The 25,028-nt window shown below is 39.9% G+C and overlaps 1 protein-coding gene across 2 annotated transcripts; it reads right to left on the bottom strand.

Annotated features, from left to right (window-relative positions):
• Positions 1–583: 583 nt before the first annotated feature.
• Positions 584–23,781, bottom strand: adam10a (ADAM metallopeptidase domain 10a). 2 transcript variants are annotated; one of them, XM_070910941.1, is made up of 16 exons: positions 23,702–23,781; positions 19,548–19,698; positions 12,473–12,591; positions 11,254–11,412; positions 8,830–8,930; positions 8,198–8,356; positions 7,854–7,946; positions 7,327–7,510; positions 4,461–4,624; positions 4,148–4,331; positions 3,889–4,055; positions 3,599–3,784; positions 3,363–3,474; positions 3,004–3,224; positions 2,749–2,875; positions 584–2,347 (listed from the first exon to the last, which is right to left on the bottom strand). In XM_070910941.1, the coding sequence occupies exons 1-16, from the start codon at positions 23,751–23,753 to the stop codon at positions 2,241–2,243; spliced, it is 2,286 nt and encodes a 761-aa protein (XP_070767042.1). In that variant the 5' UTR covers positions 23,754–23,781; the 3' UTR covers positions 584–2,240. The 2 variants fall into 2 exon arrangements, with proteins under 2 accessions (XP_070767042.1, XP_070767035.1); XM_070910934.1 differs by having other exon boundaries at positions 3,599–3,782; positions 3,905–4,055.
• Positions 23,782–25,028: the final 1,247 nt, after the last annotated feature.

Here is a 25,028-nt window from a genome sequence, read left to right as displayed (position 1 = left end):
GATACTCTGCATAGAATCTATCTGATCGATAACACAACATCCTTAAGCCTTGCGCAGGAAACAATGCTGAGCTGCGTCTCCTTCACAAGAGTAAGAAAAAAATAATTAGTCTGTCTTTTCTCCACAAAGTTGTTCCCTCCTAAAATAATTTTAAGAAACTATATATATTTTTTTTTTTATTATATTCTGCCAGTAACTCAAATCAGACTCTCAGTCCTTCTGTGAAGTGAAGTTGACCTAAATTTAATCTGGCTGAAAACTCAAGTTGAGCCAAATGAGAGCTGGACAATAATATACAAAGTAAATACTAATTACAAATATCTCAAAAATTCTGAAATTAATTGTGGATTATAATATGAAGACTTTCACGTGTTGGCTGATATAGTTGTATATCAATCATCACTTCATTCACACATCTCCTATGATTACCAAACAATGCCAAACACTAAACCACATCATTCCCAACACATTTCTTCTCTCGACGTCAGCAGTCCAGTCTGATAACAGCGCTTGTATAAACTGCCACCTCATGCATGGTTTCAGCCATTATGAAGATCACTGACACCAACTTCAGTCATGCTGCTCTGAGTAGGCACATTTTTAATGCAATTACACAAACCAAGAGAGTGTAACAAGGGTAACAAGGTTCCTTGAGAAAATCCCGATCAGTAGGAAAAGAAAGGACAGACCAGCGGTTCGTAGCTGACACATTGTTCGCTCTGGTAAATGGCTGTTAACAGCAGCAACAAAGCAACAATAAAATTACAAGCTCTAGTTTTCCTCAATTGATTCAATTCCTCCGCATATACAGATAATCTGAACTGCAAGTAAAATCAATAAAAGCTAAATCCACAATCACATTTAAACCAGAAAGGTTCATCTGGCTACAGAGGCCCAGAGGATCGAACTGCTTTTGAGTGGTTTTAACAGATTTTGTCATTTCTTAAAAAACTGCCAGTGTGTGAAATTCAAAAGGTGGTCAGAACACAACAAGTGAAAACGCCGGAATACTTCTTTCCTGTAATAGCTTCTTATATAATCAGGCTTTATTTGGACACATTCTCCTATTTGCTCTCACTATTTTCATCCTGAATGTAAAGACACATCTGTAACACAAAGTGGTTGTTTTACAAATGTGTCACAAATCAGTGCCAAAGCAATGAGTCAGAGAAAAAAACAGCTATGACAGAATTAAAGTGTGATACAATCAGGTTGATAAAAAGCTATTCTCTCACCATTTATTTCAGTCCCAGACTATACCTTTATGTAAACGCAGCTGCAAAACCATATCATAACAGAAAATATACATATCCAGATAATCAAGCTCCCTCCACAGCCATCCGTCTGATAATAGATGACACTAAAATCTTATTAAGCTCATTTATCTACATTCTTTTCATACAACAGATCCTCTAAATCCGACTGCCACGAACGCCAACCCTTCTGTTCAGGTTTCAGCCAGGAGGGACTTTACCCTGAAATACGCATGCAGCCATATTTTCCTGTTTGCTGTTGTTTTATTAATCCTGAGAAAGTGAATTAAAACAGTAAATTATCTTAAATCATACAGAGAATCAATTTCAATTGAAACAAAGGGAAAAAAACCTACAGCGACATCTGTACAATTGCACACTGAAAAAACGAGTACTCTTTAGAAATAAAAAACTTAAATTTTTGATGGTGCTTTGATTTAAAACAATTTAATTACATTGTCAAAAAAAAAGAGTTTCCCTCGACCTCAATGTCTCATTGCTGTTTTTGATTGGCAGCAAAAACAAAACAAAACAAGTGACTTGCAGTACTGCTATCGTGCTGATGATGGCAGCAGTTCAGAGAGGAAGAACAGGAAAGAAAAAAGGTAGCACAGACGGAGGACAGAGGAAGGCGACTCTAACACAAAGCTGCTTCTCTCTCCTCCATTCTCCATTCAAGCATTCATAGAAAAAAAATAGATTAAGACCACATAACAGAAATCAGTGAATTTCTCCTCCTGTCCCTTGGAAAAGTTATTTATTTCCTATAAAAGCTGTGTGAACCACTGCTAATCTGGCTCTCAGAGCAGAGGTGCTGAGTGAGTTTGTTAGGCCCCCCCAAAAAAACACTTCAGGCTTTGTCCAGTGAAAATCAATCCAGTTGCAAGTTCTTTGAATTTTGCAATATGTGGTAAAGGTAACTCTTTGGAGTGAAGTGCTCCCATTGTAGGCACTAGGAGGAACCAAGGCAAAGAGCAATCCAGTGTCTCAGCGTCTCATCTGTCCCATTTGATAGTTTTCTCTGTGCTGACGGGGGTGGCGCTGGCCCTGTGGCTGCGAGTTTGCGTGCTGCTGTCTTCTCCTTTTCAGTGTACCTACAGAACATCGACATCCCAGTGAGGGTCAAAAAAAACAAAAAAGGACAATGGAAGCTAGAAACTAATGCTATTCCTTTTCTACACCATCAGAAAGGTGCCCACAGCACGGAAGAGGAGGCAAACAAAGCAATAACAAGAAATAATAGTCACATTTCAAGACCCCTAGCACAAAGTATGTCAGCAGAACGTGCCTCATTATTCTCCAGTGTAGTATACAAATGTTAGGCTTATCTTTGCCAACAGATTATGTTGCAAATTATGTCTCAAAAAACATTATTAACAGAATTCATCTTGGTTGTAGTATCTTACAACAAAGTCTAGCAGTATGTAAAATCTCTCTCCTTAAGCTACACTCACCCATCTATATCCTAAGTATAAACAAATATGGTGTACTGTACCTGGCAGCGGCTTTGGTGGGGGCAGTTTGGGGTTGCTGCTGGGGGTGTGGACGCTGCAGATCTTGATGAAGCCAGCCATTAGCATAATAAGAGCGATGCCCATCAACAGCACTGCCCACCAGTGAGCCTGCATAACAAAGAATATTAAAAGGATATCCGAGTACAAACAAGAAACAGTGCAGAAACAGTTTCTATATGTATTTGTTTCATTGTTTTGAGAGAGCTTCAGCGTCGGCTCCACTGGAGGACACTCACCACTATCCACTCTGCAATATTCTCATAGAGTTCTGCATTGAAGATGGCTTTCTTAAGCCTTGCCAGAGGCCCGTCGGCGTCCACCAGACGACACCTCATGAACACGTCACAGTAGCCCTTAAAGTCATTGCAGGGTGAGCCAGGCTGCAGCGTCGTGACCTTCATGTTGAAGAATTTGGCCCATTTCTCTGAGCCTGAGCTGCTACAGGTGCTGGGGTTCACTGTGGGCAGTGGAAGGCGTGCCCGTTGAGATACTGACAATAACTCAGTCACTGATGATAAATATCACATGATTCCAGCTTAATATTGCTACTGTGATATGTGTATTTTGATGAAGAGTTTGACAGCCTGTGACTCACTTTTCTCCATGCAGCACACGTGGCACAGCTCATTGGCTTCATCCTTCTCGTCTTGGCTGGCACAGGTACATACCTCCAGATTATACTTCTCACAAATGGATCCAGAGCATACCTGGTCCAAACAAGCAGAAAAACAAAAGCCTTTTCAAAACCTTTTACTTTACATACAAACACAAACTCACAAACTGCACGCACTAGACACGAAAACAGCAAGAGGGAAACTTATACTAACATACCCCATTGAGGCAGACTTGCGTTTCTGAATGGCAAGAGGTGAAGTTTGCCTTTGGTTCGGAGGAAGGACACAGAGCAGTGGCTCCATTGCATTTGCCCTCTTGGGCACACTCGGACTCCAGTCTGCACTTGTCATTTGAGCCCTTGAAAGCACACTCTGGTGTGCAACATGGGCCTTGGCTGGGACTGTGGAATAATAATTACAAATATGAAATCAAACGTCAAATGCAATTAACAGAAATGTTTTGTGCTGAATAATTCTTTCACAAATTACAGGACTGTACAAAGGCATGCTAATCACATCTGACCTGCAAATTTTTCCAGGTTGGAGTTTGCACTTTTTACCCTCCACTTCATTGGCGTTATAGCAGCAGGAGTCTTTACACTGATCACTGTAGCCGCAGTCACACTCTTCTCCAGCTTCCACTAGTCCATTACCACAGATAGGCTGGCCAGACTCTGTACACAGACACAACAGTGTGAAGACAGAATCTCTCTCTCTCACACACATACACAGACAGGATCAGATATGTTCATAAGAGGGAACTTACCAACAAAACAGTCGTCTCTCTTTTTCGTCAGAACAGAACTTATATTGCGAATGCTGCAGATAGAGAACTTGTTATTGTTGAGCTTGTCCCCTGATGTGGCTCTGGCGTACATGATGTAGTTGCCCTGCTCTTTTTTGTCCTGCAACTTAGACTCTCCAGGGGTGCATTCGATCCCAGAGTCATGCTGTAAAACAGCAGGCAGGTAAAGGACAGAGGGCAGAGAGACTTGAGAGAGAGCTGCATATAATCAAGTATAATAAACAAATAAACAACTGTACTGGCAAAGGCCAGAGTTTTAAATCAGAGTACTTACAGGAGAGCCAAAGTTGTGCCCAACCTCATGAGCAAAGGTGATGTGTGACACCTTGGGAGGAACATGGGAGGCGTAGTTCTGCACAGTGATGATACCAGTGTTCAGAGACTTCCTCTTACCGTCAGAGTACAGTTTGCTCTTCTCACAGATGCCCCCAGAGCTTCCTGTGAGAGGAGAATAAAAAATGTAACAGTAGAATGGATAATCATACTATTTATATACTAGATGATTACTAGAATAGAAGATTTCAGAGGGATTGTTATTTGTATCTTAATAATCGGGTGAATTCACTGTCGCAAGTTATCATCAGCTTCAATCAAAGGCATGTTTGTTCCTGTGGGTAAAGGTGTTAAGAGTTAGGTGAAGTTATTCTTTCATACCAAATTGGCCAATATATGCAGTCTCTGCAGTGTCAGTTTTATCATAAAACTAAAAGCATATTGGTCTACATACATGAGAACAGTCTAAAATCAGTTTTACAACATGTGGTGTCAGATACAATGTCCCAGGTGTCTCTGATGCTGTAAAACATTTTGTTTATAATTATCACCATCATCACTGTTCCACATCGAGCAAAAAGGAAGAAGCAAAATGATCTTACTAAAATCAACTTTCTCCTTTAGAAAACGTGAGCCACTTTCCAGAGTTATAAAACAGCCTAAAACTTGGTGCCTGAACTGAAGATAAACTGGGCACAAAATCTTCATTAATGAGGAACAGGAACCATTAAAGGTCATAGCATATGTCAAACACAGACCAACTGCATCAGCAGGAGAACAGGTGCCAACATGCAACAGACAATAGATTCTAAATGGGAACATCATTTTTATTACTTACATCAACATATTCCAAGAAGAGATTCTGAAACAACTAGACAACTTTTTCACTGAAGATCATGAGCCCCACTTAGATTTTAACAGGTGAAACATATCCATTGATGTACAGGATCTACACCTACTGTACTTTGTGTGTATAAACACATAAATACACAACCAAAAAGTAAACAAAAGAAGTGAAACGTAACCCAAAGTGTCTGTGCATCATGCACCATGTAAACTAAATCTCACCCCTGGCCTTTGCTGCTTTTTCTGTACTTTGAATTATCGAAAATGAAAATGCCAAAAAGAAGACCGACTTGAAAAAGCACAGCAAAACACTGGAAACCACTTCACAAGCAACAATCACAGTCAACTATAAGCTTGCCTGCAGTGCTGCTGCTGCTTTTTCCATAATCCATAAACCCAGTCATAAGGGGCAGCTTCTACCCGCACAGAAACCATGAGACCAAAGCACTTAAAGCTGTAATGTGTCCATTATGTGTACACGAGTATGACTGCACATTATATGTTTATTTACTATATGTGTGTGTGTGTGAGTCTGTGTGCTTGTGTAGCTCCTCCACTGAAGCCACGTATATCTCAACAATAACTGGTCACGTCAGATAAGATGCGTATTAGTTGTGCTTGACCAGTATCCCTGACGGCCGTTTGTTCTGGACTCCCTTTGTTCAAACAATCACCCCACATCTCAGGGGTGACTGCAGCCCATCTCCTCTCCACCTCTTATCCTCAATCGATTCTTTCAGCTTACAGCATTGCTAATTCCCCTGTATTGATTGTCTGTGTTTGTTGCAGTATTCTTCATGTTGAGATGGCAGTGTCTGAACTTGGGAAGGAAGGAATAAGAAGGAGAAGCCAACATAACTAGCATTCATACGCGTTGTGACTATGAGGGAAGAACCAGTTTATGTAGGATTTCTGAGGGAAGAACACATTATGAATCCCAGAAATCAGTCATTTAAACTTGCACACTAAACCGTTTACACATTGTAAACTTCAGGATAGAGCACATAACACCTATAATTTATATATTTATATTTCCTCCATGCCCCATTTCCACCTTGTGTCCCATTTGGAGATAAACAGTTTTAATAACTGACTGAGTGACTGTCAACATGAGATATGTATGTTCAGATTTTGGCCACTTTCATGCACTTTAGCCAATAGCTGCAGCAGCACATGGCCAGTCAAGCACTGCACTTTGTTCAGAGGCAATTTAAGCTCCCTTTCTACCCCTGTACCCCCCCGCCCCCCCAAAACACAAATTAGCTCCAATCAGTGTAAACATTTTGTCATTTCTTCTTCTGACCATAATGTTTGTGTCGCTATACAAATCGCTCTGGAAGCCTCTTTGTGTAAGGCAAATGTTATATTTAGGTTCATACCTTGTATGAAGATTAGTTTGTTAGTTTAGTACATACAAAAAAGAAACCAATACAACTTCTTCATTTTGAGATAAATTCTTTATAAATCTCAACATTCATTCGAACTTGATTCTAAGTTTAACCGTTTTGTAAGAAAGGCCCTACTTCGCTGTTGCAATCCTGATGAACACACAGTCAAAGAGGAAATCAAGACACAAAATGCTGACAGGAAATAACCTAACAACTGCAACTGTGTGTGTGTGTGGGGGGGGGGGGGGGGGGGCATTGGGTTGGTAATGGAATGACTGAGATGGTAAGGCCCATCAGGGTCTGCTGGGGTTAATAGAAACACAGTCCTATCTGAGATGTGTTCATTATTTCAACGAAGTGCTATGATAACAAGGGCCGAGTTATTCTGCTCACCACAGCATTCTGCTACTGATGCTGAGATCAGGGATCTCAAACCAAACTTGTCTCAACTCCACAAAATAATAAATTAAATGAAAAGACTAATCAAAGATGTGCATTATCCTGCATTGGCAGAAGGTCAGTGTAGCAAATAGGAAGAATATCGTCTTAAAAGTCGCTGCTCACACCCAGCTTAAATGTCTCAGCAATACAGGCTCTTACTACCAGGATTTTGTGTGTGTGCTGTGTTCCAACCTGAAGGAGCCCCGACCCAAGCCAAGCCAAGAACCCCATCATCGAAGTCCCTGTCGGTGAAGACATAGGCCAGGCAGTAGTCATCATGGTTCTGTTCAGAGTTAAGCTCCAAAAACTTCTCCACTCCGATGTTGGCAAAGCGAAAAGGATTGGTTTTGTCCCTTTCATCGTTGGTGGTATTTATCTGAATAAAAGGAGAGTTGAACAATTACAGAAGAGAAGCGAAAAAGGAGAAAGGCCCCTACACTGAGAGAGTAGAAGATAGAGCTTGTAGAAACTAAAAAGCCTTTGATATAAAATAACAAATATTCACACTGAGGAACTCTGAGAACTCCGTCTACAACATAATGTTCACAGCTAAGAAGACACGTCAACAGATTTCTCCACTCAAAATACTAGCAGCTTCATCCCTTTCAGGTCAGCAGTTATATGAACTGATTCTGCAGCACTGCCCACATGTCCAGACTCAAAATGGCAGCTTGCATTCACCTGAGGTTCAAGCAACTGTTTGTTGAGATTCAACTCACCCTGATCCTTTTAACCATGAAGCTGATGTTTCGGATGCCCATGAAGTCTGTGGCCTGGTAGATGGAGTCAATGGCCTTCACATGGCTGGAGATCTGCAGAGAAAGTGATCGTTTAAGGAAAATACAGCAGTGGAAAGACCACTGCATTGCTAAGCTTTGTCACGTTCCCAGAGGATGACATTTCTGAAAAAGATGATTCAGTTACATTGTGACACATCTGCTAATTAGGCCTTTAAGTAATTCTTTGATGAAGATTTGACCGATATGCGATTGTGTTTATAGGTGCCAGCAAAATAGCCTGCAGGCTTAAATCTTGTTTACATACTGTGTACTTGGGTGCATACCTGGGCGATGACAGCCTCTCTTGTGCCGTAGTATTTGAAGAAGAGGTGGTCAGTCTGGATGAAGAGCTGGCAAGTGTTTTTCTCTTTCGCCGCTGCCCTCTTTCTCCTTAGAATAACAGGACCTTGGGAGCTCTCCTCCTCCAACACACTGTTCACCCCCTGAACCACAAAAGAAACAAAAACAACCGTCAGGATCAAACAGAAAGAAGATGGAGGCAAAGTAGTAGATGGTTAACCCTATCACCTACCAAATACTCATCCGTTCTGACTACAGTAAGTCCTTTTCTGTTATGATAGCTCCCTCATATTTTGCAAGCTATTAAAGTGTGGTTTTGTATTGCATTACACAATAACAGATGTTCATGTTATCATTTTCCCCCCAAAAAACTCCTGGAGAAAGTTTCCATTGCCTTATTTAAGAAGGTTGAGCACTGCTTCAACATTGTTATAATCAGGTGCTAAGCTGAAAGCATTTACACCTGTGCTAAAAGTATACACATGCTCTTACTGTTAGTGCAAGGTAGGATGGATAGGAGAGAAGATCTTTTTAATCTCATGAGCCTCGGTCATCTGTGTGTTTAATTATGAGCTGGAAGAAGGGGGAGGGGTTTTGTTGTGACACTGGCACTTACTTTGACTGGCTCCTCTGCTGCAGATGCCTGGTACTTCCTCATCCTCTCAAACACAGAGTGGTCAGCACAGCCGCCCTCTGAGCCATACTTATGAGGATAATCTGGCAGATAGGGAGGAGATGAGGGAATGGTTGTGAGGAGCTTACACTGCATCATGGATCTCCTCAGAGTCATGTGTGGTGGGCCGGAGAAGGTGAATCAGGGATGAGTCGGGGTGCAAGAGTAGCTGCATTAAATAAAATGCTTGAGCGACGTGTCTTTTCTCTATACAAATTCTAACTAACAGCAGCATCAGCATTATCTTCCTCTCTTCTTTATCTTTCTTTCCATTTTCAAGCTGAGCAGGAAAAGGTGTTACCTAACCATAACCCTGGCCATCTGGCTTCAGCAGCTGTCTTTACTGGATCACAAAAACAAGATGGGATTAGTCTTACGATAAAAAACCACCACCTCTGCTGATAGTCACAACACAGTGGTTGACCACTGGCCACACCCATACCGCAATCCCACATCAAATAATGTATGATTCAAAGCTTCCCTGAAACAGCTATTCAAATAAAGGAGGTATGAACAAACAGACTAATGACGAGGAACATATCTTGTTTATTTTGCGCTCATTTAATGTGAAAATATTGCATAGTGAAAGTAAAAAGAGCTTTACACCACTAGTTGTTTCATCCAAGCAACTGTTGCAACCCGCTGATATAAAACTATAAAGTTAACAGCTCACAGTGAAAGTAAATAGCAAACTGCCAACAGTCATGCAGTATTATGTATTTATGAGCCTAATGAAGGTCAGTGGCCAAACTTACTTGAACAATAATGAACAATGCAGACAGTGTGCAGGTGTTATACAATTTTTAAGGTACTGATTTACAAAATGGGTTTTGAAAAAAAACAAATCTGATATTAGGATGAAATATTTTTAATATTTCTGATGATGTTGGTTTCAATCAAACCGTTGTAAACTAATGGGTCACTTGCCTCTGAGCAGACTTTATTGGCAAAACTTAGATCCCATTATGGCCATTCACAGTGGTGCTGGCCATTAACAGTCCCGTGCTGGTTACTAAACTGACTGGACACACACTGAAACGACGCATTCAACCTCTGACAATGTGTTTTCAAATTTTGCAGAGAAAGCCCTCTTTGTCCCAACAGTGAATGCCGTCTCATTCAACTGCTAATCAAAAGGCCCTTGCAATTTGGACACAAGTAAAAAAAAAAGTTGCAAGAAAAGCCAAGAGTCAGAAGTGAGGGCTTTGTGTTTTTATAACCATCATTCCTCCCCCTGTTTTCACTGACACAAGCATCAAAAACCTTAGGGAGACTTCTAAAAGACAAGACTTCACAGTTGGCCCGAGATATTACTAATGGCAGACAGACATGAGTTGAATATTAAAATGTTTTATTCTGAGAGAGGACTATGTGAGTAGAGCTCACACTGCCCATACAGTGATAACGTTTAACAAGTATATGTCATCTGAAAAGTCAACTAAATATCTTAAAATACTCTAAAGTTAAGGTGCATTTCAACCATCTTAAAGACCTGAGTATTCTTCAAAGCAGAGGCTTAGAGAATAGGTCTTTATGTTAATGGATCATTTTTCAGTTACTGTTTTCCATTCACATTGTGTATGTGCATGTGTGTGCAGTGAATATCAGCTAGCCTGAAGCCACGGCGGGGTTCATATCAGACTCACTGCCTGCTAAATGCAGTGTCTTTGGGCTGGAATCACGAGTCTCAAGTCACTGGATTGTGTTTCTACTCACGCAGTGTTTGCTTCATTGTGTTTTCGCCCACAACCACACCTTGCCTGTCTGAAATCTAATCATTACTTCCAGTAACCCATTTTCAGAGTTATCTGTCCTTGAGGCAAAGACTGGGAAGTTTGCAGTTTCCTAACTGAAAATCAGTTGGTTGTAGTCTGACCTTAGTCATGGCTATGAGTCATGCCTATGCTAGTATAAATACTGACCACCTTGTCTTTGGACCAGGACCCAGAGCCAAATCCTGCTGCTACCAGTCTGTCAAACATAACCTTCTCTCCAAGCTTGTCAGGCTAGTCTATCAATTGCTTAACCATCAGCCCCTTACTTCACAACACTTCCCACGCCAACACATCACAACCTCCTCATGTAAAAGCAATGTTTTGCTCAATATTATCCTTCGGGAGTATTCATTTTCTTTCTTCCTTTGTAGCTTTGAATATACTATCTCAATGTTTTTGAACAACATAGATGAATTTCAAAAGGCTCCTGTTAAACATACTTGTACTACAACAATGTCACACATGTCTGTGGCATATCTAAAGGCAAGGAAGTCACGACCTCTCCCTACAAGTATGCAAATGATGTGGACTTGAACAACCTCTAGACCACACAGTGCCTTTCAGTAAAGTAAGTGCAATGGCAGAGACTTACTGATGTCGTCCTCATGATAGATGACAGAGTGGAAGGGCACATTCTTTTCCTTAAGGTACCTCTCCGAGGGTTCAACATAGTATGTTCCTTGGTGGGTTTTAATGAAGCCCTCAAAGCGCCCATCAACCACAGAGCCGTGGGTCAGTGTGCCCTTTTCACCTGGAACACAAAAGAGGATGAAGATGAGCACAGGTAGACAAAAGATTTCAACTGAAGATCAAAGTGATATTCTTCTATACTGAATATACAGCGAAACACCTCTGGTCTAAACGTTCAAGCAGTTTAAAGGCAGAAATGATCTGTTCGTTAAGCATACATTCTGACCAAATAGATGTTGGTATTAGTATGAACAACTCTGCTTGTATTTTAAAGAATGGATATGGTTACAGCAATACTTAATCATTTCATTTACACAAATTCTGTGATAAAATAAAGGGAATGATGTACAAAGGCATGACTTCTTAAGGCACATGAAGGATTTACAACCACGCGCGGTGGAATCCAAGGTGTTGTACAGTGGTCAAAGTTTCATGAATAAAGCAAGGTGAAAATTAGCTTTGTGCTGAATCTGACCCCCATCTTAAGGTGTAAATTACAATTTTATATACTGTATCAATATTCATTTTAGGTCAATTAAATGTATAAAAAATAGGACGATACCGCTCAAGCACTCCTGAAATGCCTCCTACGAAATCACAATGTGTGATCCAAAACTAAATGCTGTGTACTGGAGCTTGAATCATATTTAATTTGTTTAAGGGTCAAAACACTTATGTGGATTTCCACAGCTGTATTTTCCAACTCAAGATCATTTCTGAGCTCGGTTTAAGAATACTTATTGTGAGGGCACCATCTCAATAAGAAAAATATAAATATCTCTGTTTCTCTGTCCCCTCTAACAAACAAAAAGTTGTTCACACACACTGATCACAACAGGACAAACAGCCTGTTTTTTTTTTCTCTTGTTCTTTTGAACGCTGCTGGAGACGGCAACAGGAAAACGCCAAGGACAGGAAGAACTGGATGAAAGGTAAAAATAATTCCCATGTGTGTTGGTTTATGATATGATAAATTCTTGACAAAAACAAACACACACATTCAATATTCCATAATGCACCCAAAGTTTGACCATACAAACATAGAAAAGGCGGTAGATGAAAACACTGTCACTTAGTTGAATCCGTGCCAACATGTGGTGTGTGGAAACAGCCAGACTTACCAAAGACTTCCCCACTGTAAATATGTGATGTGTCAATGGGTGCCACCTCTCCCGATACCTCAATGATGAGATCTGGAGGAAACAGAGTTGTATCTCTCTTCATCCGCAAGTTAAAATGTCTGAAGAGAAGAACAAGAGAACATGTGTAATTAGCATAAGGATTAAACACAAAATGCAAAGTCGTACTTTGACACACTGACATGTGAGCAACACGACGATATGCAGTCCTGCTGACAATTTCACACTCAAACCCCCATCCCTCAAACTGTTAATGTCATGCTCTCACCAGAGAGTTTTCGTATAAAAAGACCACACACAAGCACTGGAGAGCTGAAACAGCACACAGAGAATTTAGCAGAAAAAGCTGCATCATTTACACATTTTCACTGAGCTTCACAATGCTGCTGTGCTGGTTGTTGCTCAGTACTGCTGTGCTCAGTGAGTTACAAGAAGAATTGTGTCATGAGGAAAAGCACATGAACATTTGTGCACAGCCTCAGTGGGTTTTTTTCCTTTGTAGTCCTTTCGTTAACATCACCATGATGTCAAAGACAAAAGGCAAGCATCACATGAGGTGCACATGAGCCAGTAGCTTCCCAGAAACCTGAGGCAATGTAGTGAGTAGTTGAGAGGAATACTTCTCAGCAGGAGTCTCTTTAATAATCACATGGCTTGGTCTCCGGGGGTGACGACTCAAATGATGATCACATTGCTACCTCATACTGAGCCCTTTATGGATTATACCATTTTAGTTTTCTTATATTGTCACAATCTGCAACAAGGCAAAAGCACTTTAGGGAAAATTCAGATTAACTGTCAACTGTCTAAAAGATTTTCTAATGTAGTCTAAAACTTGCTCCTTTGTTTTTTTAAATCACGTCCTTTTGTAAGTAGGTTAGTAGCCTCATATAACCCGAGATTAGGCATGTCAAGCAGGAATACATATTTTAAGAAGCACACAAGCGTTTTAATAATTTATGTATCGTTTTTAGTTCATAGTATGAGTCAAGTTCCAACCATGTTTTGCAGAGGCAGGTGTGTTTAGGAGGAGAAAAAGGCCTGAGGACATAAAGGCAGATTTAACTACACTGCAGGAATGGGTACATGAAAATATGAATGGGGTAAAACCAAGAGAAACTGAGCACAAGTGAAACAGAAAATGTTTGGGAGCGTGAGATAGCAGATGATGTTGAAAAAGGTCAGACAGAGTCCAGGATATCCCTGAACAGGATGACTCCTTGACCTGCCCCAGCATTCCCTTCTCCCCTTGTCACTCCTGTTTTCATTTCACCCCTTTTTCTTACATTTACAATATCTTCCATTCAGTGGTTCCCTTCACCTACTTACACAAAGACGTGGGTGATTATTCATTTTGCCTCAAGATTGTTTTACTGGAAGGACTAGGCCTGAGTCTGTGTTTATATAAACATAAAGTTAAAAGGATCAAGTGGATTTCTCATTTCAAGCGGTCCAGTGACTGAAATGGGCCGATACTCACTGGCTACGGAGTACTGGCACTTCTTATTGCATACCACCACCTCTGGGTGAGTCTAGGTACGCACCCTAAACCAGGCGCATAGCCAGTAATGGGCCTGGGCGGCACTGGCCCACCCACATTACTCACTGTACCCACTTACTCACATTACAAGTTTGATCAAAATACAATTTGTAACAATAAATATAAAAATATATATATGGAAATAAATAAATATAAACTTAATTTAATGTTGAATGAAACAATGGAACCATTTAAATAAGTTGTAGGAAGTCTCTGGAATCTATTTGTTTCCCTGCACAGAATGGAAAATCAAGGTGCTTCTCATCGAAGTGGTTGGTTTGGTTTAATTTTTATGGTGGTTAGCAAACAATGTTATGCTGCATTACTGCCACACACTGGAAAGGAGTGTGGATCGGGAAATGTGAGTGTGTGGAACGCCAGACCAATGCAGACCCTCAATTGTACTATGAATGGAAGCGTGTGTGTCCCCCCGCAAGACCGGTACAAGTCGTCGTCAGAAGATTTCAAATGAAGCCAAGAGAAGGGATAACAGAGAAAGAAAGTAATTTGAACAAAAAAGAGAGACGGAACTGCTAAACACGTGGAACAAAGACTGCAATATGACCTACTCTTTGAAGTCAGCATTGTGACACACAGATCATCTGGCAATAGATTCAGTACAAATTCCTCTGCTTGTTATTCATTCTGGCACACCCATTACAGTTCTTGGCCTCTCTCCACCTTATTAATGGCTTTTACAACAATCAATACGACCTCATTACTTCATCTATGCCCCATCAAAAGCTCAGTCGACCCATGATGCCACACTGGCACACTGGACACCGAAGCAGATTAATCCATAAGCAGATAATTCAGTTAGAAATTTTAAAGGCATTCTGAATGTTCATCGTCAGCGACTGTTAGGCTGTCCACATATGCATTTTTTTACAAAATATTTTTGACAAAAAAGCATCACTAAGCTGATTTAAAACTGAACTATGCAACTGTGCAATCAATCGCCTCCTCCTCCATGACAGCTAACAAATAACTGAGGACCATGATGATGATGGTTACTCTGCGGATTACAAATAGAAACTTGAGATGTGGTTGCTCTTGTTTATAAAGCTTGTGCCCAAGCAACACCCAACTAAAGGCACAGCACCCCCGTATCTCTAGACCATGAGTCAAACCTTAATGCCAAGCCTGTCTTACGCTAAAGTCACAAGTCCTCGCCAAGAGCCCATTACGAATGTACACCTACAATGTGAATACTGAAAATGGAGGCTGAAATCCATCTCTTCCAACTCTGTTTCAAATTGCTCCAGTCTACGTCCAACATTTTGAACCAAACCACAATAAGTACCCTGCATATACCCTGACAAACAAAATTTGGGGGTCACTTGTTTCTGTTTTACTCAATATTCCCAAATCCTGTTTTTACACTTGATTTAACAGAATGATTTTGCTTACTTCAGTAATGCTATTACACTTTACTTCTGCACTCAATGAAAGTCCTTACCTGCTAAATGCAAAACTGAAAATTATATTTTTCACTATCCAGATTATAGGTGCAGAACTGAATAACATATACATAAATATGAGAAAGGGCACAAAGACTAGATTATTTATTTTGTGTTTAAGTCTTTATAATTACAAATGAATAATTGTACAATCTCATTATAAAGATTTTCAGGGGCACAGCCACAGCTGCTCTGCCTGGCTGTGGTGGTTGAAGCTATGGTTGTAGCGTATTGCAAGGCAGCGTACAAACTAACCAAGCAAGTTAAGAATAATTGTGAGAGTGGATTCAAACTAGGAGAATATTAAAAAGGGAAGGAACTGACATTGACAAATATACATCAAGAAATCATTGAACATCTAAAATTCATCCCAAATGGTCAATGGTTTTCCTAACTGAAAAAGAAAAATAGAAAGAAAATCACTGCATTATGCTCTAGACAAATAAACATGGCTTGCAACAGACAGGAAGAGGAGAGGCTGTGGATCAAGTCAGTGCTACTCATCTCACAGAAGCAGCTGACTAATAAATTATTCAGACATATCCCAAATGCTGAACATACTGACTCAAGCATCTGACAGTCATACACTTTGCTCAGTAAGCAGGCCAGCTCAAAGAAAATGAGTGTCCTCAAGCCATGTCTGCAGAAATGGTATTTCTACAAAGGGAAACATCTTTTATAGGAAAAGTATTTTGGTATGGTTACATGATTACATTCTCTGGAGGAGCATCATCTCTCTTGCCTTTGTGTATTCATTGGCTAACCCTGATTTGAATTAGCTGCATTTTAATACAACATAACTGCCTAATTCATCCCTCATTTCAAACCAGTTAGATATTTGGAAGACTTTGGACAATGTCACAGTTTTTTGAATGGACAGACCAGGTAAGAGACTGTGTGTGTGCATGATACATTATTTTCTAATCTTGTAATATAAGTATGATCATAGTTAGAGAACAGATAATATGTGAATTTTCTTCCTATGCGTGTGATTGATTAAATTTCAAAATCAGTAAGGACATTACAAAGCCTGTTATGTGAGCCTGGGCCTCTGAACATACCTGAGATCTTATGGTTGCAAATCTGTTAATATCTTCATGTGTTGCAAAGGGGAAAAATACATCTCACAAATGAGTCTTATTCTTGGAAAGCTGGACACTATACTGAACTGTGAATGGTGTCACATCCTCGAGCTTTGTATTATAGCCAACGCTTGACTACTTTTTGGCACATCTCTTTGTAAAGAAGCCCTCCACAGAGACAACTGTCTGCCCTGCCTTGTTCCGTCACATGATCCAGCCACAAACACTCATGTGAGTGGGCATACACAAGAAAGCTTTTCTCTTGTTACAACAAACCTCTACAGTGCCACACAGCCCTGCCTTGGGCTTTTTACCGAAGGGAGAGTAAATCTAATGAATTCAGTGAGGATATAAAGGTACTAGCTTTATGACCACTGGCTTGGTTTGGCCTATCTTAAAGCTAAAACACAAATGCTGATGTCCAATATGATGTCAATAACAAAACAACACACGACAGCCTTTACACCACAGTTAAATCAAAATCTTTCTGGCACATTACAAAACAATAAAAATATCAATATTGTAAGCATGACACAGGTGACATTTGTTTCAAGACTATGATATTGGCATCTACAAGGGTATATGATGTTCACCCCTGTGATGCTGAAGAGAATTGGCTCCATTTATAACTGGAGGCAATAATGTGAAGCTAAACATCTTACTTCCTCTACCACAACGTCAACATACATAAATGAAAATTCAAAATAATTGGTCCTCAGAACACAAATGTAACATTACAGACCACAACTATTGTGATGTGCCTATGTAACTAGAAATAGTTTGACACTTCATCATTATTCTTTCCTCATACAGATTATCTTCTGTTCACAAATCTGTCTTTGTGTACTCTTTTCCTATTCAGTGAACTGGACTTGAGTACTCTATATCAAACATGTCTGGCCTGCTCCACTAAATGTCATGGTTTGCGCAGTGCTGCGTCTTTTTCCTCTGCTCCTAGCATCTATGAGAGTCTGTTTACAGTAGACATACTGCAGGTCAATTTGGCCAAGATTCTACATCAAACTGCAAACCATTTCCAATTCAATTTCCTCTACAAAATATTGTTGATGTCCTCTCAGACATTGAAAATGATCATGCTGGGTGACGCTGCGATTACCTCACCAAAACAGGCAGTGCCTCCAAGGCTAGCAATGACAGGAAAGAGCACAAAAGCACAGGAAAAGGATCTGTTTGACAGGGCCTTGATAACACACAACAGACAGGCTCTGTGAAGAGGAAAGCAGGGGGAGCTTGCAGGAAAAACCTGTGCTGTTGGAGTAACTTATTGTTGCGCTCTTCAATGTGGCAAAAAATGAAAAAGAGTAAAAGTAGATAGAAATGAGAGTGACCCAGAAAAGGGACACACTGTGATAACATTACAGTATATTAAAATATACTTTACTATGTGTGTGTGTGTGTGTGTGTGTGTGTGTGTGTGTGTGTGTGTGTGTGTGGATACTGAAGAGATGATGTTGTTCTATTGTTGGTGAGTCAAGGCAAGCCAGCTAGTCCACATTTTCTGTCATGAGTTGACGCACTCTGCAGTCCTAAACTGGGGTCTAGTAAGGGAAAGGAAGGCATGACTCCATGTTTCCGTGGAGTTGTAGCATATCATTGCACTCAGAAAGACCATAAGACAATGTTGAGCCCATGTCATTGGGTCCTTTCAGCATCTATGGTTTTTGACTCCAAAATGTGAGTTGAAAATGTTTCTTTTTTTCCTTTATTTGGTAGAAATGAAACCACCCGTCTCACAAAGACATGACTCACGAATTTGCACTGAATACAATTTTGTTCAGATCATTTAGAAAAAAATGTAAATGTTAATATATTCATTAACAAAATTATACAATGGCTGGCAATGTCCTTACAAAATGGCCAGTTGTGGAAGACATATTGAAACGGATAAAGCAGTGTTTACAAACTAACAGCATTTTAATGCAAATGGAATTCTTGGTATTTATTTTCTTGTTTCACTAATGCAAGCCATTTCATTGGAAATGTTTTACACACACATATTCTGCTGCAGCCTTCTGTCACTTTATACAAAGTGACAAGAAGTCAGCTGATACAAATCTGAGAACATCTAAACAGTGTTACTGCCTGAAATAATCTGTTTCCAAAACAGGGGTGGCACCACTGTATTCAGACAACTTGGCCTTGACGGGGGCTTATCTCGAATTACATGTCAATTAAAACAGAATCTGAAAGAGGTGGAAAGAATACGAGGGGACTCCACTGTGAGAGGTAAAAAAGAAATAAGGAAAAGGGATGGATCTGATTACAGCTTGCAATAGTGTGGTTAGACTTGTCTTTTCAACAACCACAATGTTGCCCCTGGTGTTCCCAGAGAACCCAGCACCATAGTGGCAGGTATCTTTTATACCAGGTATAAAACCAACTCAACACAAGATCAATGATGTTAACTAAAATTTCTGGGGTTAACTAAACTTTCACACATTTCTTGTCTAATGCGAGAAGAAAAAAACAGCAGGTACTTTCTCCATACGGCGACTTTTAAGCTCTGGTTTTCAGTTCTAATGCAATTGCCCAGTATTATAACAACAAGTATTTTGTTTTTGGCTACAGTTCTTTGTATGACCAAGCGGTTCAATAAGAAAATGGTATAAATAAGTCATAAATGATATGATATGCCGCATCTAGTGGCACTGGGGGAACTGAACGAACATTTCCATTTCACATTCAACTGCATTGCCTGTTAATCATTATTGCAAATGAAGATATATAATCTTGTGGTGATGATATGGTAAGTAAACACAATACACCCAGCATAACACTGGTCAAGGTAAAAATGAAGTAACAATGAATAAGTATTTTACTTATTTGTAGGTTTATTCAATAGAATTATTACTATTAGTGCACATCAAGCATCACAGTATGAAATTATGTCATAAGACAGAAAGAGAGAGTGAATAAGTGAGGAGGACAGTGTGTGTGTTTGTACTGAAACTGACCTTCCATGTGCATGGAGGTCCAGGTGCACGGTCCTGTCTTGAGGAGAGAGGGCCCTCTTGGCTCTCTGGTGGCTGTTGTGCAGGGCTTCTGTGTCATATGATAAACCTTCATAATGGCGAATATATTTGTTCAAGGGGTTCCCAAACTGACCTGAAAGAGAGGTCAGTGGCTCATCAATATTTGTACAAACATTTTGTTTTCATATTTTACTATAACTCCTGGTTCAGTTATTACTCTAACTCAAAAAAAAGAGTATTTATCCATCTTACGAAGAATTTGACTGACACAACGGACAGAAATTACAGTTTGTAACGTGTTTGTTTCACTAAGCAAATTAAAAAAAAAGTCAGCACTCCATTGAGAAAAAAATGGAAATAATCACTTCATCCACAAGACACTGCACATCTCCATGACTCATTGGCCCTTTTCACATTTGACGTGACATAGCAGGATAAGCTTAGGGTTTTCTTATAATATTAACTATGGCTCTGATCTACACAAGTGTCCCTGTAAACCATGACAGGACCCTAACACTGAAGTAGCTGAATGCAATCATGAAGTTTATTATTTACCTGTGATGTTCCTACTGTGGCATGTCAAAGTGTCTTTCATGAAAAAGGCCTTTGGAGCCAGATTGGGGGAAAACAGGGCTGAGTGTCTGTAATAGTGGCCAGCTATAGTACAAGCTGTCACTCACTAGACGTGCTTAACAGGCTTATTCAGCTTATTGATGTGACCCCAGAGGTAATCCTGCCAGCTTTCATACTGACCATTTCTTTGTTGTTTTCACGAAGACAAAGAAAGTCAGTTTAAAGCACAAGTGAGGAGCACATGATGCACATCAGGTGACTGAGGTTCTGTTTCAGTACTACTGTATGTCATTGTGCGAGAACAGAGACTGAATTGGCTGCAATGCTAATCTACATTCCTAAGGCAACACAGAATGCTACTAACCAGATATCTGTATGAAGTGTTGGGTCATAATAGGAAAAGCTCTGCTGTGAGCAACAAAAGCAGCCTTTGGAAATAAGTTCATTAGCGAGGGCCTGAGCTCTAAACTTTTATAGTGAAAAACCGTAGAAAAATACACATTACTGAGAGAAACCCACAGGCCAAAAGGGATATGCTCCACCTTGCCTGTATTTTTCACATTGCACCGTTTTGTTCATTACTGTAGGGTTTCCATGTGGTGGGAGTCACAACTCCCCAAACAGGGAGAGGCTGTACCAGGCTAGTAGCAACTTGTCCATGAATGCAGCGAGAAAATATCCCAACAAGTCCTTCCTCAACAATGACAATAATGACAACAAACTACTAAATTAACCCACAACCAGCCTGAAAATCAACAAGAAGGGCTTTGGAATGAGAGAGCGAGGTTGTAATTAATCAGGGAATATGCTGATGCTGTACAAAAACAAACACTGCCAGTTCAGATTGCCCAGATCAGCCTTCTCAGTAGGACGTGACAACTCCATTAATATGTAATAATGTGACAGCACAAGACTGATTTATCAACAGACGGTCGCTTGCATAGTAACTTAGCATCAAGTCTGACATTTCTGGGATGTCATAACGTTTGTGCTGGACAACAACAAACTGGAAGTTATTAAAGAGGATTATTAGCAAGTTAACCAGGTCTGTTAAGTCAAAACTCAGAAAAAAACGTGGGGCTCAACTGAAACTGAAACACAGCATTAACTTCATCTGCAGCCCTTAAACTTAAAATGGCCATAAGCCACCTTAAATTCATAATTTCAACTCATCTACCATTGTCAGGGTTATTAATACCTGTTCAAAATATAAAAATCAGTTACAATTCACACAAACAAATTATCACAACTGAATAAAATACCACACACCATATATAAAGTCACTCCACATAGAATCCATTAGGGTTCTTCTATAAGGATTTAATAATTAAGTAATTAATACATATTACATTAATTGCAATTGGACCATATCAACTCAAAACTTAGAGTATTGGAAAATAAAACTTAATTTGAAATTTAAATGCATTTAATTTTGCCAATTGTTTAAAAAAAGATAACTTTATATATGGTGCAGTTTATTCTAAAAAAGGCCATCTACTTTATTTGGGCCTAAATTACCTCACTAAGAGGTAGCAGCTGAAATTTCTGAACAGACAGCAACAAAAGCTGAGAAAAGACTGGCAGTCAATTTCACTGTAAAGGCTACGTCATCATGATTTCAGTGCAATCTGTTTCAGCCTCAAATGCCCCAGTGAAGTGCAATTCTTGACAGAGTGGAAACTGCTGACAGGAACTGAGGAGGTGGTAACAGCATGGATCAAAACTGATCTGAGCCTCACATTACCATGCATGCTGGGTGATGGCAGGCCGGCTAACACGACACATCAAACACCCCACAGCTTAGGGTAAATCAAATGTCTCTGCTCAGCACTATGTATCATACAGTTCTGGGGAAAACAACAGTAAGAGGGTTGGTTGTAACCTGCAAGCATTAAGTCAGACCAAGACTGTCTACAACAAAATTGCTTTAAATTCTCTGGAACATACCATCGGTGATAGCAGGCCAGCTGTCAAAAAAAATGTATGATCACATTGATCATACATTTTAGGGCAGTGTGTGGTTTAGTGGAAAGAAGCAAACTGCCAGGTGTTTGTGGCAATTTAGGTTCAGATCAGAACATCTTCTGTCCCACCTTTCCTATCCCTTGAGAACTGTGCACATGGCCCCTTTGTGCAGCTGAAGCATCTATGTGTTTCTGTCTGGTCAATGAATGTAAAGATGGAACGAAAAAGTTGAGAAAATGAGAGGGGGCTTTCACACTTCAACTAGCACTACTGCAGAAGAACTCGCTTATGGTTGCTGATGTGTCAGGAAGAATGCACAGACAGTGTTGCTTCACTCTGCCTCAATCACGGCTGAAACAAGCCATAAATTTAGGCTTTTGTATATGCAAGTCAAAAAATTAACATTCTTTTCGACAGCATTTTCCTGGAAGGCAAAGTCAACATGCAACACTTCACTCTGACATCTCATGACATGAAAAGTGTCTGCTTCCCTGCACTTTTAAGTGACTTGTGGTCTTGGGTTCTGAATCCAAACAGCAATCTCAGTAACATCAGTGTTGTCAAGAGTTATAAATTGCTGCATTTATATTATATTCTTGTGCCAATATCCATGCACAGTTTAAACTAGCACTTTCAGCTATTTTAATGTATCTGTTTTGATGTTTTATCATAATGTTTATGAAGCACTGCATAACTGCATAAAATCTGAAAATAGTGTAAAACTCCCTCAGCTATAAGAATTTTATTTCCATCATCAGGGTGGAGAGACAATAATCCTCAGGTTAAATTAAATACTTGGAAACTATGATTAAAACTGTACCTAGACATTATGATACTCCCCCTACAACTTCTATTGAAACTAACGCAATAAACGAAACGTCTCACCCATCCCTGGCAAGAACAGGAAAAGGATTTCAGCTACTTGACATTGTGGACTTTTTATGCTGTCAACAACACCCGATTACCAAATGAACGTAGGGTCATTGCAGGTCAATGGTGGAAGAATTACATATATATTTATCTTAAAGTTACAGATTTGCTTCTGGCAGATGTAATAGCTGTCAAACGTTGCAGCAGCGCAGCATATCATATTTCTACAGGAGTACCCTGCCAGCTTAGAGTACAAGTAAATTCGTTTATAATAAATATATATATATATATTTACCAGCGCAGCTAAACTTAACGTTAAGCTAGTTGTTTTGAAATTAACTTACTCTAACGTGAACATTTCTGTTACTTCCGAGTGTTTAACATCCTCGCAATTCGAATAATCTGTTTGTAGACGTTAGCGCTGCAGTGTCAACGTTAGTTTACCACTTGTAAGAAACTGGATGTTTTTCTATTTGACTACTAAACCTGTATCGCCCAAACGTAATTATCCGGCTCCCCTGCCAATACGGGCTGGCTAACCTGGCCTGGGTACGCACTCTGACGAGTAAAGACAGGTTAGCAGTCACAAACACTACAGTTACCATTAACATTAGCCAGCTAGCTAGCAAGTTAGACAGGCAGAGTACAACTGAATGATCCGATTAACGCTAGCTCCACTGACGATCACTGAACACTTTCCTTTCCCTGTGAATCAATGGCAAACTTACCTGTAATATCTTGTAGGCAGCAAACCATGAGAAGTAGTTTGACAAATATCATATCGAAAGTCCCTGTAAACCCAGTAAACCAGCTAAGCCAGCCAGCGACACCGCTGATTGTTTCTTTTTTCGTTTTCTTTCACTTAAAGGTATAGTCGCCCTTCCTAGTTAGCTAGCTCCCATCACAAACACCGACTCTGCCTGTCCCCAGCAACCCGACGTCAGACAGACAGATGGACCGACAGATAGACCGACAGACAGGCCCTCCTCCCTTCCGGTGTGTTTCGCTAAAAGAGCCTGGACACACCCATCCGTCTACGGTCCCGGTCATAGGTCGAGGGACTGTAAAAGCCAGCAGCAAATCACCTCTAAACCACCATTGAGTTTAACACAAGGACAACAACACATTGTTGTGTGAATGTCTCGGCTATCAGCCTGACAACATACACCAAACTGTTTAGGAACTGTTTTCATTGATCAGTTAGCAAGTTGTTTACTTCCGCAAGTCATGACTTCCGGGTTTACCAACTGTTTTTTTTTATAGTGGTGAGGTTATAAGGAGAACACGAACAAATCTCAGCCACACAAAGGTGGTGTTTTTAAAAGCTAATGACAGAAATCACACACACACCTAACCCTAACCCTTTCCTGGCTTGATTTCCTGTGTTTGTGAAGTTTTGTCAAGTATCTCCCCTTCACCCAAAATGACCTCTGAACAAAAACAACTATGTTAAGGATGTTTCTTTTGTCTCTGTGTGCTAACCTGTGACACCAGAATATAAAAGAACAATTTTAGATGTCAATAGACTCAGTAAAGCACTTCAAATTAACAGTACTGACTGGCATGTAGTTGACAATGGCTATGTTTAGGTATGTGGTTTGACAATGGTAAAACTTAAGGGATAACATGGTTAAAGTGGTAGTGTTGCATCTGTCTTTCTGCACCCCCAGCAGGTCAAGTTTTATATTTACAGTATATATATAATTATATATATTATATATGTGACTGTGACTGGTGTGCTGACGACCTGCATACAAGTAGTGGCCTACTTGGAAGCATTATTTCAAAATTTAAATAGATTTAAAAGTACTGAAATAGTTTTAAAATAATATATTTAAACTATTTTGTATTAAATCATTGCATTCATTGAGAGCTCAAATTAATAATAACAACAGTGAAAAAGGCATTTTTTCATTGAGGCATGCAGAGGCTTCATATATAACACTGCACTGTTCAACAAAAATCAGATCAATCTTTGTCAAGATCTTAAATCTTGTAGGATTGAGAGTCAGGAGTCATACCTAACCCTAGTCTAAAAATAAAATAAAATGAAAC

This window comes from Enoplosus armatus, chromosome 1 (genome assembly GCF_043641665.1).
Source record: "Enoplosus armatus isolate fEnoArm2 chromosome 1, fEnoArm2.hap1, whole genome shotgun sequence".
NCBI classification, from domain to species: Eukaryota; Metazoa; Chordata; class Actinopteri; order Centrarchiformes; family Enoplosidae; genus Enoplosus; species Enoplosus armatus.
Note: the sequence above shows the minus strand (reverse complement) of the source record. Positions and strands in the feature narration are given on the sequence as shown.

Bases quoted from the DNA above. Each gene is read 5' to 3' on its own strand.
- adam10a (XM_070910941.1), bottom strand. From the start codon at position 23,753: ATGATATTTGTCAAACTACTTCTCATGGTTTGCTGCCTACAAGATATT. The intron at 8,357-8,829 runs GTAAGTGCCAGT...TTTGTGGTTCAG, and splicing joins CAGCAGAGGAGCCAGTCAAA to GGGGTGAACAGTGTGTTGGA. The intron at 3,785-3,888 runs ATGCCTTTGTAC...TTATTATTCCAC, and splicing joins GCAGGTCAGATGTGATTAGC to AGTCCCAGCCAAGGCCCATG.